This window comes from Nelumbo lutea, chromosome 6, assembly GCF_056320005.1.
Source record: "Nelumbo lutea isolate HS-2025 chromosome 6, American lotus-T2T, whole genome shotgun sequence".
Lineage (NCBI taxonomy): Eukaryota > Viridiplantae > Streptophyta > Magnoliopsida > Proteales > Nelumbonaceae > Nelumbo > Nelumbo lutea.
The window spans coordinates 5495066-5508994 of NC_142689.1; the positions used below are offsets into that span (position 1 = coordinate 5495066).

The 13929-nt window shown below is 36.7% G+C and overlaps 1 protein-coding gene across 4 annotated transcripts; it reads left to right on the forward strand.

The window, feature by feature from the left end:
* The first annotated feature begins 727 nt into the window (after positions 1–727).
* LOC148847003 (uncharacterized) lies at positions 728–13553 on the forward strand. Of its 4 annotated transcripts, none has more exons than XM_088950651.1 (7): positions 728–1067; positions 1286–1418; positions 5903–6006; positions 9519–9690; positions 9819–9959; positions 10059–10257; positions 10394–13553. In XM_088950651.1, exons 1-7 carry the CDS (start codon positions 1036–1038, stop codon positions 13279–13281), a joined length of 3669 nt encoding a protein of 1222 aa, XP_088806777.1. In that variant the 5' UTR covers positions 728–1035; the 3' UTR covers positions 13282–13553. The 4 variants fall into 4 exon arrangements, with proteins under 4 accessions (XP_088806777.1, XP_088806776.1, XP_088806778.1 ...); XM_088950650.1 differs by having other exon boundaries at positions 745–1067; positions 10056–10257; XM_088950652.1 differs by lacking the exons at positions 728–1067; positions 1286–1418 and adding an exon at positions 2942–3055 and having other exon boundaries at positions 10056–10257.
* Positions 13554–13929: the final 376 nt, after the last annotated feature.

The following is a 13929-nucleotide window of genomic DNA, read 5'->3' on the forward strand; positions in this document are numbered from 1 at the left end:
TCCTCACACAGACGCCTCACAAGTACATTCCATCATACATTGGGAATATCTTTCATATTTATATATTATTATTCATTGAAGATATTTCCAAGACATGGTGAAATGTGCCTGTGAGTTTAATGTGAGGCGCCTGGTGTGGGACAGATTCCAATTTTCATCATTAGTCATTTTTAACACCAGTCCGTGCACCGCACGGGTCTCTTTTTTTAGTTAATTCTAAAAAGGATAATTGATTAATTGTATGACTTGTGTTCCTCCAAAAATAAAGGCGCGGATCAAACCCGCGTAAAGCATTAAAACCTTTGCCAAGGTCAGTGCCCTTTACGTGCACCCTACGCCATCGGTCCATTCTTCACCCTTTCTCTTTGCACGACGGATCTGTTCCTGACCGAGCGCACCTCACACCGACCTCAGTCATAGGCACATCCCACGACCTTGGGGCCTTAATCCATGTGACCATGTATCAATTAGAGGGACGTGTGTCCTTAGAAGTTAGACCATAGACCTTAGACCTTAGTCAAGCACTGCAGGATGCAGCGCGTAAAAGATAGTTGGGACCGGCCGGCCCGTCGTCCCATTCATCATCCTGAAATCAAACCGTGTATACGGCCTTGGGGTCCACGGTTCGACCGTGGCAAACTACACAATAACGACAAGGACACTCTGACAGCGGTTCACTTTCTGTGATGACTCGTGAAACCGACCACGATTTATTTTTAAGTTCTTTGAAGTTTTAACGCAGTTGTGTCGAGAGGCTGAAAGGATTGAAAATAGAAGCTACAAAGTTAATCGTGGCAAATCCTTTACCTTCTTGTAATATACTCTTTTGTAAGATTAAAATTCTGCGAAACTTCGATCGATTTCTCTTCTTATTCTTCAGTCGCAGATCCCTTACTGCAATTCTTCTACCAGCTGGAAAATCTAATTTACTTGCTTGTACCATTAACATCAGAACTCAAACTTCAGTCTCGATTTCTCTTTGTAAATCCATCTTCGATAGAAGCATAATTTCTGATCCATTTCGTTCCAAAAAAAATGCTTCGTAGGAGCTTCAAGGCCTCGAAATGGTAATTTAATCTCTATCGGTTCTTGAGAACTTAGTTAATATTTTCCCCCTTTCTCTGCATGTTATATATAGCTTTTGCACATCTTTGAATCTATAAACGATTTAGGTTCTATGATTTTATTATGTCTTTCGTACAATTCTAGGGTTTTGTTGTGAAGGTTGAGTTTACTTGGGTTTTTGGACTTGTGGTTGGATTATTTCAATCTGTTGTATGTGCAGCAAGACATCGTTGAAGCTTGCGGCCTCTCGTTTAAAGCTTCTAAAGAATAAGAGAGATGCACAAGTTAAACAGTTAAAGAGAGATTTGTCTCAGCTTCTTGAGTCCGGGCAGGACCAGACTGCCAAAATACGGGTACGCGTTAATTTACATTCAGCTTTTCTGATATGCTTCGTCTCAAGTCAAACTAACCATTATCCTTTTGGATTTTAGCGAGAAGCTATTCTTCTTTGGTATCACTTATGTTTCTTTTTCTTTTTTTTTTTTTCTTTTTTAGTTTCCTAGTTGACTTTTGGTTTTCTTATTCTCTTATATCTGATCTTAAGTTAGTAGGTTAGTACCTTAAAAATTCCCAACTTTAATCAATGATTTTTTCTGCTTGAAATTGTGCATTTCATGGCTTGGAGATGATCTACTAATTTCTGGCCATGATGAGATGTATTTACATTGCTTTAACATTCCCAATATTGTACTGGCATCTTTGGAGAAATTTTAGCTGCCAATAAAGAGTAAACATGTCAAAGATACTAACGTATCTTTTGAAGGATGTGAATTTATAAAAACATGTCTAATAGCTACTCTTGACAGAATGTGAGAAACTGCCTACTGAGACTGTAATTTCCTATGTTGTCTGATTTATTATCCCATCATCATGGAATTCACAGATAACTTTGTCCCAATAAAGCCAGATGGATATATCATATATGTGTATGCTCCATGGGCGGTTGAACTTCCTTATGCAGCAAATTGATTAAAAAAAAAAGAAACTTATGCAGCACTATAGTGGACCGTGGAATTGAAGATCAGTCTTTTTTCTTTTTCTTTTTTTTTTTTGATAAGTACAAAAATTATTGTATTACTGTAAAATGGGCGAGGAACCCTCAAAATCATAATTTACACTGAGTGTGAGATTGTGTGCCCCCACAAGATATGCAGTTATGTACATTAAAACTGAAAAAGGTACAAAAAAAGTCCAGTAACCACCAAACAATAGTGGTGTTCCACTGATCTCTTGAAATTCTCAAAGGTCACAGAAAAATGGCTTAAGTACCCCAGCCATCATCTCAAAATCCATTCAACTTTGTTGGTCACTGCTTCAGGAGAGGATGCTTTGATTTCAAATTACTATTCCTTTCCTTCTAAACAGTCCAGCAAAGAGCAAAAGGCAAGGCATTCCACAAAATCTTTTCTTTGGCTGAGAACCCCCTAACTGTCCAGGCTGACAGAAAGCCAGAGAGATTAAGGAGAGTGACCCACTGTCTCCAAAAGAGCAGCAAAGAAAGTGGGACCATAACACGTGTGTGTGAATTGGCAATGAATGAAAAGGTGGATAATCAGTTCCTGTTCCATTCCAGATGAGCTACAGACATTTTCAAGGACCATTCCCTTGTTTAATAGGTGATCAATGGTGCAAATCTGATCCCGAGTGTCTGTCCACATCAAGAAGGTGACCTTGGAGGAGACTTGCATATTAAGGCTATTTACTTTCTTCAATTCATACCAATATTGACATTTTGAAACTTTCTAGTTGATTGGTGCTATGTACAACTTTGATTTTTATTAAATTGATTAAATTCCAAAATTGTTTTTCATTGAATGCAACCACATATTATTGGTTTCTGGAGCATTGAACTTTTAACACATCTTTGTGCATCAAGGTGCAAGTTCAGAATTTGGGCCCTAGATGTCTCTAAGCTTGCAAGAATCAGGGAGCTGAAGTCTGGGAATCTGAAATAGAACTAAGACCTTAGAGCAACAAGTATATGATCTTGGTAAGGCATGACAGATTTATGGAGTTATTTCTAGAAATTGTTAAATGATGACCATGTTGAGAGTTTAAGCATTACAGGAGTTGGGAGTCATCTGGTAATATATCAAAGATCGCATGCTTCTGTAGAATGTAGTATCTGAAGTTAAACAAGCTCTGAGAAGGGCAAAGATGCAGAAGGCTTTAGGGTTGAATGATATCTCAATATAGGTTAGAAATAAGGATGAAGAAAATGCTAGCGAAATTTTGGAAAGTATTATTGCAGGTGTACACAAGCATAAAGGAGAAACTGTTAGTTAATCGAGAGGGGACAATCTTATGAGTCCAGTTATGTCAAGATTTGGTAGGGAAATGTTGAGTGATATCTCAGTATAGTATAGGTTTAAAACACTTGACAGAAATTGGTTTGTGTTGGCTAATTAAGCAATATAACAAGATTAATGAAGAAAATGCTAGAGAAATACCATTGCAGGTATATGAAAATATAAAGAACACACATAGGGTTGCTTAATTAATTGAGAGGGCCACACTTATAGGTCAAGTTCTATAAAAATTTGGCATGGAAATATATGAGCAAAGATTAAGATATTACATGAGAGTATCATAAGATAATTTTGGTTTTATGCTTAGGAAAGTCAAATATTCAGGTCATATTCCCCTCCTCCCCTTCAATAAATTAAGTTTCAAGTCTATACTCTTCTAATGCAGGAAATACCCCTCGGCAACCATTTTGGAAACTATTTTTTTTTCTTTTGTTAAGAAAAACTAAGATTTAATGATCCATAAGAAGTAAAGCTGGAAATGTCTTTTCTTGTAAATGCTTCTTCAAGGATTTATAGTCTTTTCCCTATGCCTCCTTCAGAGTTTTCTCAAGAGAGGTTTATTGATGTTTAACAAAATAGCCATTTAGATGGTGGGTGATGGTTTGGATGGTTGGCTCCAAAGGACCTTCTTTGCGTTCATGCTTCTTTAAGGCCCTCATATTAGTGTCCTTAATGCTCTAATGTTCAGTTTTTCTGGTTGAAGCTATTTGACTTGTTCCCCAGAATCCCCACCCTTTTTGTCAGGAGATGGTTCAAATGAAAACCATTTCTTGTGAGATAATGCATATGGAAGTCTAGGAATCTATCCCTCATGTATGTACATCTTATATAATGTTAACTGTTAGACCATTAATAAATCTACCCCTCTTTTGAGTTTGCTACCAGAGAGTCTTTTGTACTCAATGCCATCTCCTTTCTTATACTCATATTTTTTGATATAGTTCTTTTTCCAATATTATGTAAGGTTGTACTTGTGATGTTAATTATGGAAAATTTGATAGGTCAGAAATTCTAGAATTTTTTCCATTAATTTGCAGCAGTATATCATTCTTGATTTGATTGTCATTAGATCTGCTCATTGGATTTTGATAAGAACACTAAGAAGCAAGTTCAGGGGCATATTAGTGTGTTGGAGCTCTGTTGAGACTTCTTGGCTGTTTTTGAGTTGGATTCTTGTTGTTTGACCCCCTCCTTATGGTTGGGGCTTTTGTACTTCTGTAGTACATATGATCTACATTGTAGGACATAAAATCTATGCGGGGGAACCTAGGGTTTCTAATAGTACATTCAAGTAGGACTATGTTGTCTACTGATCTTCTTTCTGTAATCTTCTCTTTCAAATCGTATCTGTTTTTCTTCTTCTCTTTTTGCACTTAAATTATGGTTCAGCTATTTTTACCTAGGGTATCTGAAATGAATATACTTTCTTTGAACCTCCATGTTAATGTTAAATTATGCCACATGGTTTCTCTCTGTGATGAGGATTATTTTCTTAACTCCTAATGCTTTTCCTATTTATTTTATATATGAAAATCTGCAAATGGTAGTCTTGTATGTGATTTAGAATTTTTGGAGCTTTACATCATTTGTTTACCTTTAGTAATTAATAAATCTATTGTTCTGATGCATGATAGTATTGTTAAGAAAGATGTATATACATATACATAACTCGAATTAAAAAAAAAAAAAAAAAGAAGAAGAAGAAGAATCAAGGGATAATCAGTAACCTTAATTTGGTTTGCTGTATGAAAATCCACATTACAGAATGGCATACCCCAAAGAGCTCAGTTTTACAAATGCCTGGTCTTGCAAGGCTATTAGATAATGCTGGCTGATCTAGGAATCTGATGGGAACTAGGAGTTTCTTCTTTCTTTTATATAATTCCCTTGCTTCTCTCTCATTTGGGGGAGGGGGGGGGTTAGAAAAGAAGGAAAACATAGCAGAGTCTGAAGGGGTTACTGACCTGTCCATGTCTTCCATCCTTGCTATCAAAATGAATCAGCCTACTTCAATGGTGTTATTTTCTGGTGGGCCATAAATACTGATAGCATGACGCTCTGTATCATTGACAAGTTCAACTCTTGTTGATTATCTTGTGCCAATTGGTTCAGAATATGTATGAATGACCCTGAATTACCTAGGAAAACATTCATCAAACTTTAACTTGACAGAAGTCACAGTGTTGGAGGTGTATGTTGTGACATGATAGCAAGCATATAATCCATTGGGTTTTGCATTTAGTAATAAAGTGGCTTAGCAAAAATAAAACAATGTTTTTCACTGCATTCTCAATGTAACCTCTAGTTCATTATTAGGTGGTATTCATGGACTCCATTTGGAATATTGGTATCTAATATTCATAATATGAGTCTTTGTTAATATTTTGGTATATGAACTGGCATTGTCACAAACATGTAGTGAGACTGGATCTGCAAATATCCCCATCGCATAAGTCATGACCTTTTTTTTTCTTTGATTCAGCTTGAGTTGGGATAAGGCTTGATGATGATGATGATTTTCTTTTCAGGTTGAACATGTAGTGAGGGAAGAGAAGACCATGGCAGCATATGATCTTATTGAGATTTATTGTGAACTTGTTGCTGCACGGTTGCCAATAATTGAGTCACAGAAGTATGTATTGCATGACCTTATCTGTTGAGCACCCCAGCTTGGACATTTGCATTTTCTGCTTGTTAAATTTTCTAGAGAAGTGGCATCTCCATACTAGTGGGCTCATTTTGTGCATCAAGTGTTGTTCTTTGTTCATCTTTTTTGTCTCATATTATTAGAAATTATCACTATATTCTTCTGCCTTTTTGTTCCCATTTTATGTACCTATTATCTTTATAGATGTTATCATCAATATCTGTCTATAACAATATATTTAAGTTTATTTCTTTGTTTATTAGTAACTTAAATTTTATTGATTAGTAGAAAGAATAAAGTATTTGCTGCATGTAATATGCCAAGCATCCCATAAACAATTTCTTACAGAGCTAGCTTACATTTTGATCCCCTGCTATCCTCCAATATAGTTGTTTTTTTTTTTTTTTTGGTATTCTCCTCCAATATAGTTGTTGCCTGATTATCCCTTGTTTAGCTAAGCCATCAGCAATTGCATTAGCAGACCTTGTACCCAATTGAACTCTAAGTGCAGATTCCTTCCCAGCTCTCTTATCTTCGTCAAAATAGTATAGTATTGCCAAGTAATACCTGTCCCTTTTTTAACCATCCCACAATTACTTTCCACTATCAAGTTCTCAAGAATCAAGATCAAGGGGCTTTGCCATAAACCTTGAAGCACAGTTATTACTTTAGCTCTTGTCAAATTCCCATTGCCTATGGGGCCAGAAAACAAGGCTAGGATTGCTCCTCTACCATGTCTCAAAATGCCTCCAATACCCAAGGAGCCAGAATTACACATACTGCAGCTGCCAAAGTTAAAATTATTGCTCCTCTACAATCAAGCTTCAAGAATCAAGATCAAGGGCCACTATCACTTAACTTGATATGGATGACTCCTTGCTTTTCACTTGACCACAGGTAGGCTGGGGGTTAGGGATGCAACCATTCAAGTCAGGGTTGGACTCATGTTGGGTTCAGGTTGGCCTGACATCTCTACTCCTTTGGACAAAGGTTCTTATTTCCTAGAATCATGGGTTGAGGTAAATTCGGTTTTAGCATTATTATATGTAAAAGAACATTGTGATCATGGACAGCCCAGGTCACAAGGCTCCCACCAATGTGGGGTCTAGGGAGGGACAAATGTACGCAGCCTTACCCCTGCACATACAGAGAGGCTATTAAGTGATATCATGCTTTTGAAAAATTTTGCCTTTAAACGTAAAATTGTTTGGCATCCATAGATTCATACCATGCATATACATGGTCGTATGGATGCATGCATACCAAGGGTTAAAGTATCGGTATCGAGTATCATATCAGACAACTTGGATACTGATGCGGATACGGATACACTTTGGAATCACATGGATACGAATGAAAAATATGAAAACACTTGGATACACTAGGGAAACACATGCAAATTTCATAAATACATTAATAACACTAAATAGTTTTATTTAATGGTGTATATAAAAATATATTATAATTAATAGCAGAATGTATAGATATCATACAATGCATTAGTTAAGAGTCCAAGATGGTCCTATTATATTTATCCTAATTATTATATCAATTATTTTCTATTTTATTATTTTTACTTTTTAACATTAACAATAAAAAAGTTAACCAAATATTAAATTCTCAAATATAAATTAAATTATCATTTAATAATTTATAAAAATATATAATTTTAAATTAAAATATATCAAATTGGTTGAAGTTTCTAAGATATATACCATAAGAAAACTCATAATTGTTAATTATTAAAATAATTATTTCATTATTAAAATTTTTATTTGTATAATTTTTTTGAAATTAAAAATCAATTATTCATATAAATGTAAATTAGTGGATTTGATAAATTCAATTTAATATTATATTCTTGAATATTTTGTAAACAAATTTTTATTTTTTGTAAATAATAAGTAAGTTGTCATTTAATGTAAATTAAAATATTATTTAATAATTATAAAAATATATAAAATTTGTAAGATATATATTGTGTGCAAATTTATAAATTATAAGTAATAAGGTAATTATTCTACTATTAATATTTTATTTGCATAAGTTTCTTGAGATTAAAATCATCTTTTCATGTAAATATAGAATTGGTAGATTATTTATTCCATTTGTTTATGAAATACTAATTCTAAATATTATTTATTTTAATTTTTAATTGGAGTTATTTCTTAAACATAAATATTGATTATTTGTTTGGATAGACATTAATAAAAATCATGTTATTTCGTTAAATATCATGACGCATGGCATGGCTTAGTGGTTTGATGACAAGTTTAAGGCTTTCGGCGCCTCGTGCATAGAGTTTCGATTTCAAATCACGCAATTAGCAGTGTTTTGATTTTTAGTCAAAGATGCTGTGTATTGGTTGGTATCAGTGCGTATCGGTCAATACAATGCAATATGGGCCAATACACACCCATATCGGTCCAATACGCGTGATTTGTAGGATACGTTTCCATTCGTAATGTATCCTGTATTGCCCTAATCTGATATTTAAATCCTTGATGCATACACAGTTGTATGTAGTTACCCATGTGGATACATGCCACATGCATACATACATATATAAATAAGTACTTGTATAGACAAATAAATGTTTATACAATATTGGATTCAACTATGACTCTGGAAAAACTCTTTACCAATCAACAGGTGTCATAAAAGTGGTAACCAATCAGGTGGTATATATCAAAATTCACGGGAGGGTTTGATTGATCAAAGTTCTTCTGGAAGCATAGATTTATACATACAAATATGAAGTTAAGCCAGATTCATGTTTTTCAACCTAACCCTAACTGGAACTTCAACCCAACTTTTTCAGCTTGGTTTCAAGCTAACCCAGCCCAAGTTGCAGGCCTACTGGAGGTAAGGGATTTCGAAGGAAGGATAAGTATCTTTCTGAACCATGACTTTAGAAGTGCATGAGTTACATTATTTGCTCCATATGCTACTTCCATCATTAGTTACATGCACCATTTCTTAGCAACTTTCTCTCTTACCGTTTGTGATATTCCCCTGCCTTTAGATTGTCTTTGTCGCCTTGTGCATAAGTTTTGCCTTGAAATTTTGCAAAATGCTTTCCTAAGAATTTGAATGCAACTGCTATGTCAAATAACAAAGGTGGGCTTCATATAGTTACTAATGGTTGTGTTACTGCTGCAAATCAAATTTTCTGATAACTGGACTTCCAGTGTTGGGATTATTTACTTTGTTCCCTCACATTAAATTTCAATGAAGGAAATCCTACTGGATAGGGCATCTGCTTTGTTAATTGCTGTATTACTTCGTGCAGTTTGTGACCTCCTTTTCAATTGGTTAGTTGGGTGTTGGTGCCTTCATTGAATCTTTCTCATCTTTGAAACTGTATTTGCATATTATGATATAGAGCTGAATCTTACCAGTCCTAACTCGGTCTTTAATAATAGAATCATGTAAGATAAGTCTACAACTACCAGATATGGTTTAGAAATTTATTGGTTTCTCTCTCATGTCTCCAGAAACTGCCCCATTGACTTGAAGGAAGCAATATCTAGTTTAATTTTTGCATCCAAAAGATGCGCGGATGTACCAGAACTTAGTGATATCTGCAAGCGTTTCACAAAAAAATATGGAAAAGAATTTGTTGCTTCAGCCCTTGAGCTGCATCCAGAATGTGGTGTAAACCGTACTGTAAGCTTGTGTAGTTCCTGGCAATCCCTGTTAATTGAAATTCAAGTTTAGCATTCAAAAGAAGCAAATAGGAATTTAACTTTGTTATCTTTCTCAACTAATAAGGATTTTATGCTGTTATGTTTCAGTTGGTTGAGAATTTATCTGCAAGAGCACCTGATGGTCAGTTGAAGATTAAGATTTTGACCTCAATTGCCCAGGAACATAACATTGACTGGGATCCTAATAGGCTTGAAGAGAAAGATCCAAAACCTCCTGAGGATTTGCTGGTAAGAAATATTACTTGAGAACAAAATCATTGTTTGCTTGACATTTCATTGTTATAGAGTTGAAGACTAGTATTCTCTTTCTTAATCCATGTAAAGCAGAATGGGCCAAGTACATTTGAGGCTGCCAGTAAGTTGCATGAGGAACTTCCTGATGTACCTCTTAACCCTGTCTTGAAGCAAGAATCAACTATGAACATCCCTGATAACAATGTAACCAGGTTATCACTGAGTTCACATGCCTATGTTCCTACAAACAACAGTACTCTTTACACAACAGTTCCTGCCACTACAACTTCAGGTATGTGAATCAGATATATCTTGTTTCTGATGATCAGTTATTTCATTTTGGACAATGGGAGCCTGTTGCATCAATTCTTCTATCTATTGCTTGCATGATTTCATTATTGTTTTTTGTTGTCTTTCTAATCTTACAGAAAGTGGAATTGAGGGGCGAGAATTTCACAAGCACAACTGGAATATGGAATTTAAAGATGCAACTTCAGCTGCACAGGCAGCGGCTGAATCTGCAGAAAGAGCTAGTATTGCTGCCAGGGCCGCTGCAGAACTTTCAAGACAGTATTCCTCAGAATCACAAGGGGTATCTGGTTATGGCTTGAGAGATGGTGGACCTAGAAGTTCAACTGTTCAAAAGTTGCAAGAAGGCCCTATTGCCAGGGAGTCGCCAACAATGGTGCATAATTCATCAGAAAACTCCCATGACATGAATCCAGGTGTATCAAATCAACCAAGAGAAATAAACAGGCAAGCTAACTTGCCAGGAGCCACTGAAAGTGTGTATGAAGGTCATGGTCATTCAAAGAGAAGTTCTAGTCGGTCTGCTTCCTCAGGTTCCAGTGTTGCTTCTGCTGACAATGATATATCCATGGCTAGTTTCAGCAAAGGAGAAAGATATTCTCAAGACAGGTCACCTGGAACCGTGGCAACTGACCCCAATTGGCATGGCAGAAAACCCAAGGATAATTTAGTTGGTGAAGTAAGTACCAAAGGGCAATCTACCCTATCTGAGGTATATAATGGGAGCCATCAGGAACAGAGTAAGAAAACTGTGAATACAAACCATTATGGAGAAGAATGTTTCAAGAAGAGATCTAGCAGTTCTATATCCTCTTATTCCCATGGAAGTGCTTCTGATGACGATGGCAATGATGATGTTGGAAAGTACAAGAATGATGGTGGTGAATGGTCATTCATTAATACTGACCAAGAGATGCAAAGAGGCACTAATCCCTTAGACTCCGCTGGTTATCCTCCTGCAGTTTTTGATGATTATGGTTCAGATGATGACCATCATTTTGAGGCTAAGCCCAACTATAATAGACATGTATCTGATTTTTGTTCCCATTCTTCAGGTAGGAAACCCTATTCTCTTCTTTCGGCAACTACAAATGCTCAGAGACCTAGGAAAAACAAGAGTGAGTCTTTGGAGTCCACTGCAGAATCACCTTTCATTGTGGAACCACACTCCCCTTCTGAACATTCTGATAGACTGATAAAATCTGAAGCTCCTTCTCAATCTGATGACTTGTTACCTGTTGCATATGATAATTCAGATACTCTGGATTCTGAGAGTGAAGGGGAGAAGGATAATTTTGAACTTTATGAAAAAACAGAATCTAGCACTTGGCTTCATGGTCAGAATATCTTCATCAGTAGTAGAAAATCAGCACCAAGCACTAGGACTCATATGTCAAGAGGATCAACTATTGTAAAGGAAAACATGGGAGTGAATAGAAGACCTATCATAGAGTCCTCTTTTGATGATTCAGACTCCAAGGAAGACCACATTGGGAGAAGAGAAAGAAATCTGCATGTAGGCAGGTCCACGGAGAATTATGGCCAAATTAACTCTCCCACCAAGCAGCCACCACCCAGACACACTAGCTCCCCAAGAGATTTGGATAATTTGGACCATGAATTGCCATTGCCATCTTTTAAGTTGTCACTGGCCAAGGAGTCCAAAGCTCATGAAAGTTTTGGTTCAGAACAGGCGCCTGATATTACAAAAAACCCAGACATTTCAAATTTATCTAGCTCTGAAAGTGGGCAAGAGTTGAATTTTGGGTTGTTAACGGGTGGCCTCCGAAATAAGGGTTACAGGCGTCCACCTTACACCAAGGTTTCCTCAGGTAATTCTGCATTGCTATCTCAACAGCAAGCAGAAGATACTCCAACCATTAAACAACCAATTGTTTCCTCTGCAATTACGAATACAGACAGTTCTGAACCATGTGATGAGGAATTACACAATCAAAAAATGCACATAAAAGTTAATATGGCATCAAGCTCAAGAGCCTCAGAAACATATACTGCTTCAGATAGTAGTGATACTGAGGAAGTACCCCACAAGGAAAGTTATATGGACAGGAGACTTTCTCACCGAAGAAAAGATTATCCTAAACAGTCTGAACCTTGTGATGAAGAGACAAACAGTCAGAAAATGCATAACAAAGTTCACAAAAAGTCAAGTGTAAGAACCTCAAGAGCGTATTTTGATTCTGATAGTGATGATACAAAGGAAACTCCCCACCAAACCATTCGGAACTACACAGGTAGCACACTTTCGCGCAGGACAAAGGATTCTCCTAATGAATCTGAAATAGGTAGGGGTGCGAAGTTTACGGTTGGATCCAAGGGGCCAGCTGCTCCTGAGTTTGGGATTGGAAAGAAACTGTCCTCATGGGATTCCACTGCAGATGAGCTTCCTGCAATGTCTGAACCCAAGGCTATAGGAGATGATCCTAAGACTCCAAGGGCAAATATATTAAGTGGACAAGAACCTTCTAAATCTATGCAACAGTCCAAATTCTCAGTGCACAAGGAAGCTTGGGGTTCCAATAAAAAAGAAGCTCAGGTGACTAGCTCAGAAAGCAGAGATGTTCATAAGTTGCCAAGAACTAATAAACCAATTGAACAAAAAAATTTTGAGTCTATACCTGAGTCCAAGTTTTCAGTTACCAAGGAATCAAGTGCTTCCTATGAAGCTGAACCTGTTAATAAGTTACAACCTCAGATGGTAAGTTCAGGGAGCAGAGATGATCCTATATTGCCAAGGGATTCATCTAGTGAACAATATACTTCTAAACCAATGAGGGAATCCAAATTCTCAGCACCTAAGACAAGAAGCATAGATTCATCACAACTGAGTTCAGCAGTGGAACTGTTGCCAAATCCTCTTCTAAAGAAAGTATCATCAAAGAGCAGTGAAGAATCAGTAAAGAAAACAAGCCATGTCCATCCAAAGCTTCCAGATTATGATAGTTTTGCAGCCCACTTTCATTCTCTCAGGTCAAGCAAGCGATAAGTCTCCATTTCATTTCACTACATTTTGGTGTTAATCAGGGATTCTTTTGCACAGGAAGGTTATAATAATCAGATGATTGATCTGAGTACTGAGATAATGACATTGATGTTAATATAAATGTACATAGCAGTATAGCACCATAGTCCAGCACTTGAATGTGTGATATTAAAGTTTGATGGTTCCTGTTATTTCTATTTGATTTTTGCTTTGAAATATGCTGTAAAATAACAGGCTGTGCTTGAGCTGAAATTTAAAACTGGTTTTGTATATAATTTCATTTATCATTTGCTATAGTTTAGAGGGATCCTCGTACTTCTACGAGCCAATTTATTAAGCATTCAGGTTTCACTAGGAGGATGTCTTTGGTACTTTTGAAGCTTATATTACTTGCGGGCTCTGCTCTGCTTTCCACAGTCCCAAGCACTTAAGCAAGTGGATCGCCCTTGTTTGCGGTCGTCGGCAGGGCCACTTATCCAGCTGAAAGCCAAGGCTGTTCCGTGGGTTGTGTTGGCCAGGAGTCCACACGGGACGGGCCTCATAGGTGCCATATACGAGAGACACCCTTGACCCAGCTGGTGTAGTGATTTTCTTTTTTCATCTGTGCCACCTCCTCTTGGAACTTGGATAGATGCCACCAGACAGTTGCGC

Excerpts from the sequence above, each read along its gene's own strand:
- LOC148847003 (XM_088950650.1), top strand. The coding sequence starts at position 1,036 with ATGCTTCGTAGGAGCTTCAAGGCCTCGAAATG. Across the intron at positions 1,419-5,902 it reads ACCAGACTGCCAAAATACGG|GTTGAACATGTAGTGAGGGA; the intron begins GTACGCGTTAAT and ends TTTTCTTTTCAG. Across the intron at positions 9,691-9,818 it reads AATGTGGTGTAAACCGTACT|TTGGTTGAGAATTTATCTGC; the intron begins GTAAGCTTGTGT and ends GTTATGTTTCAG.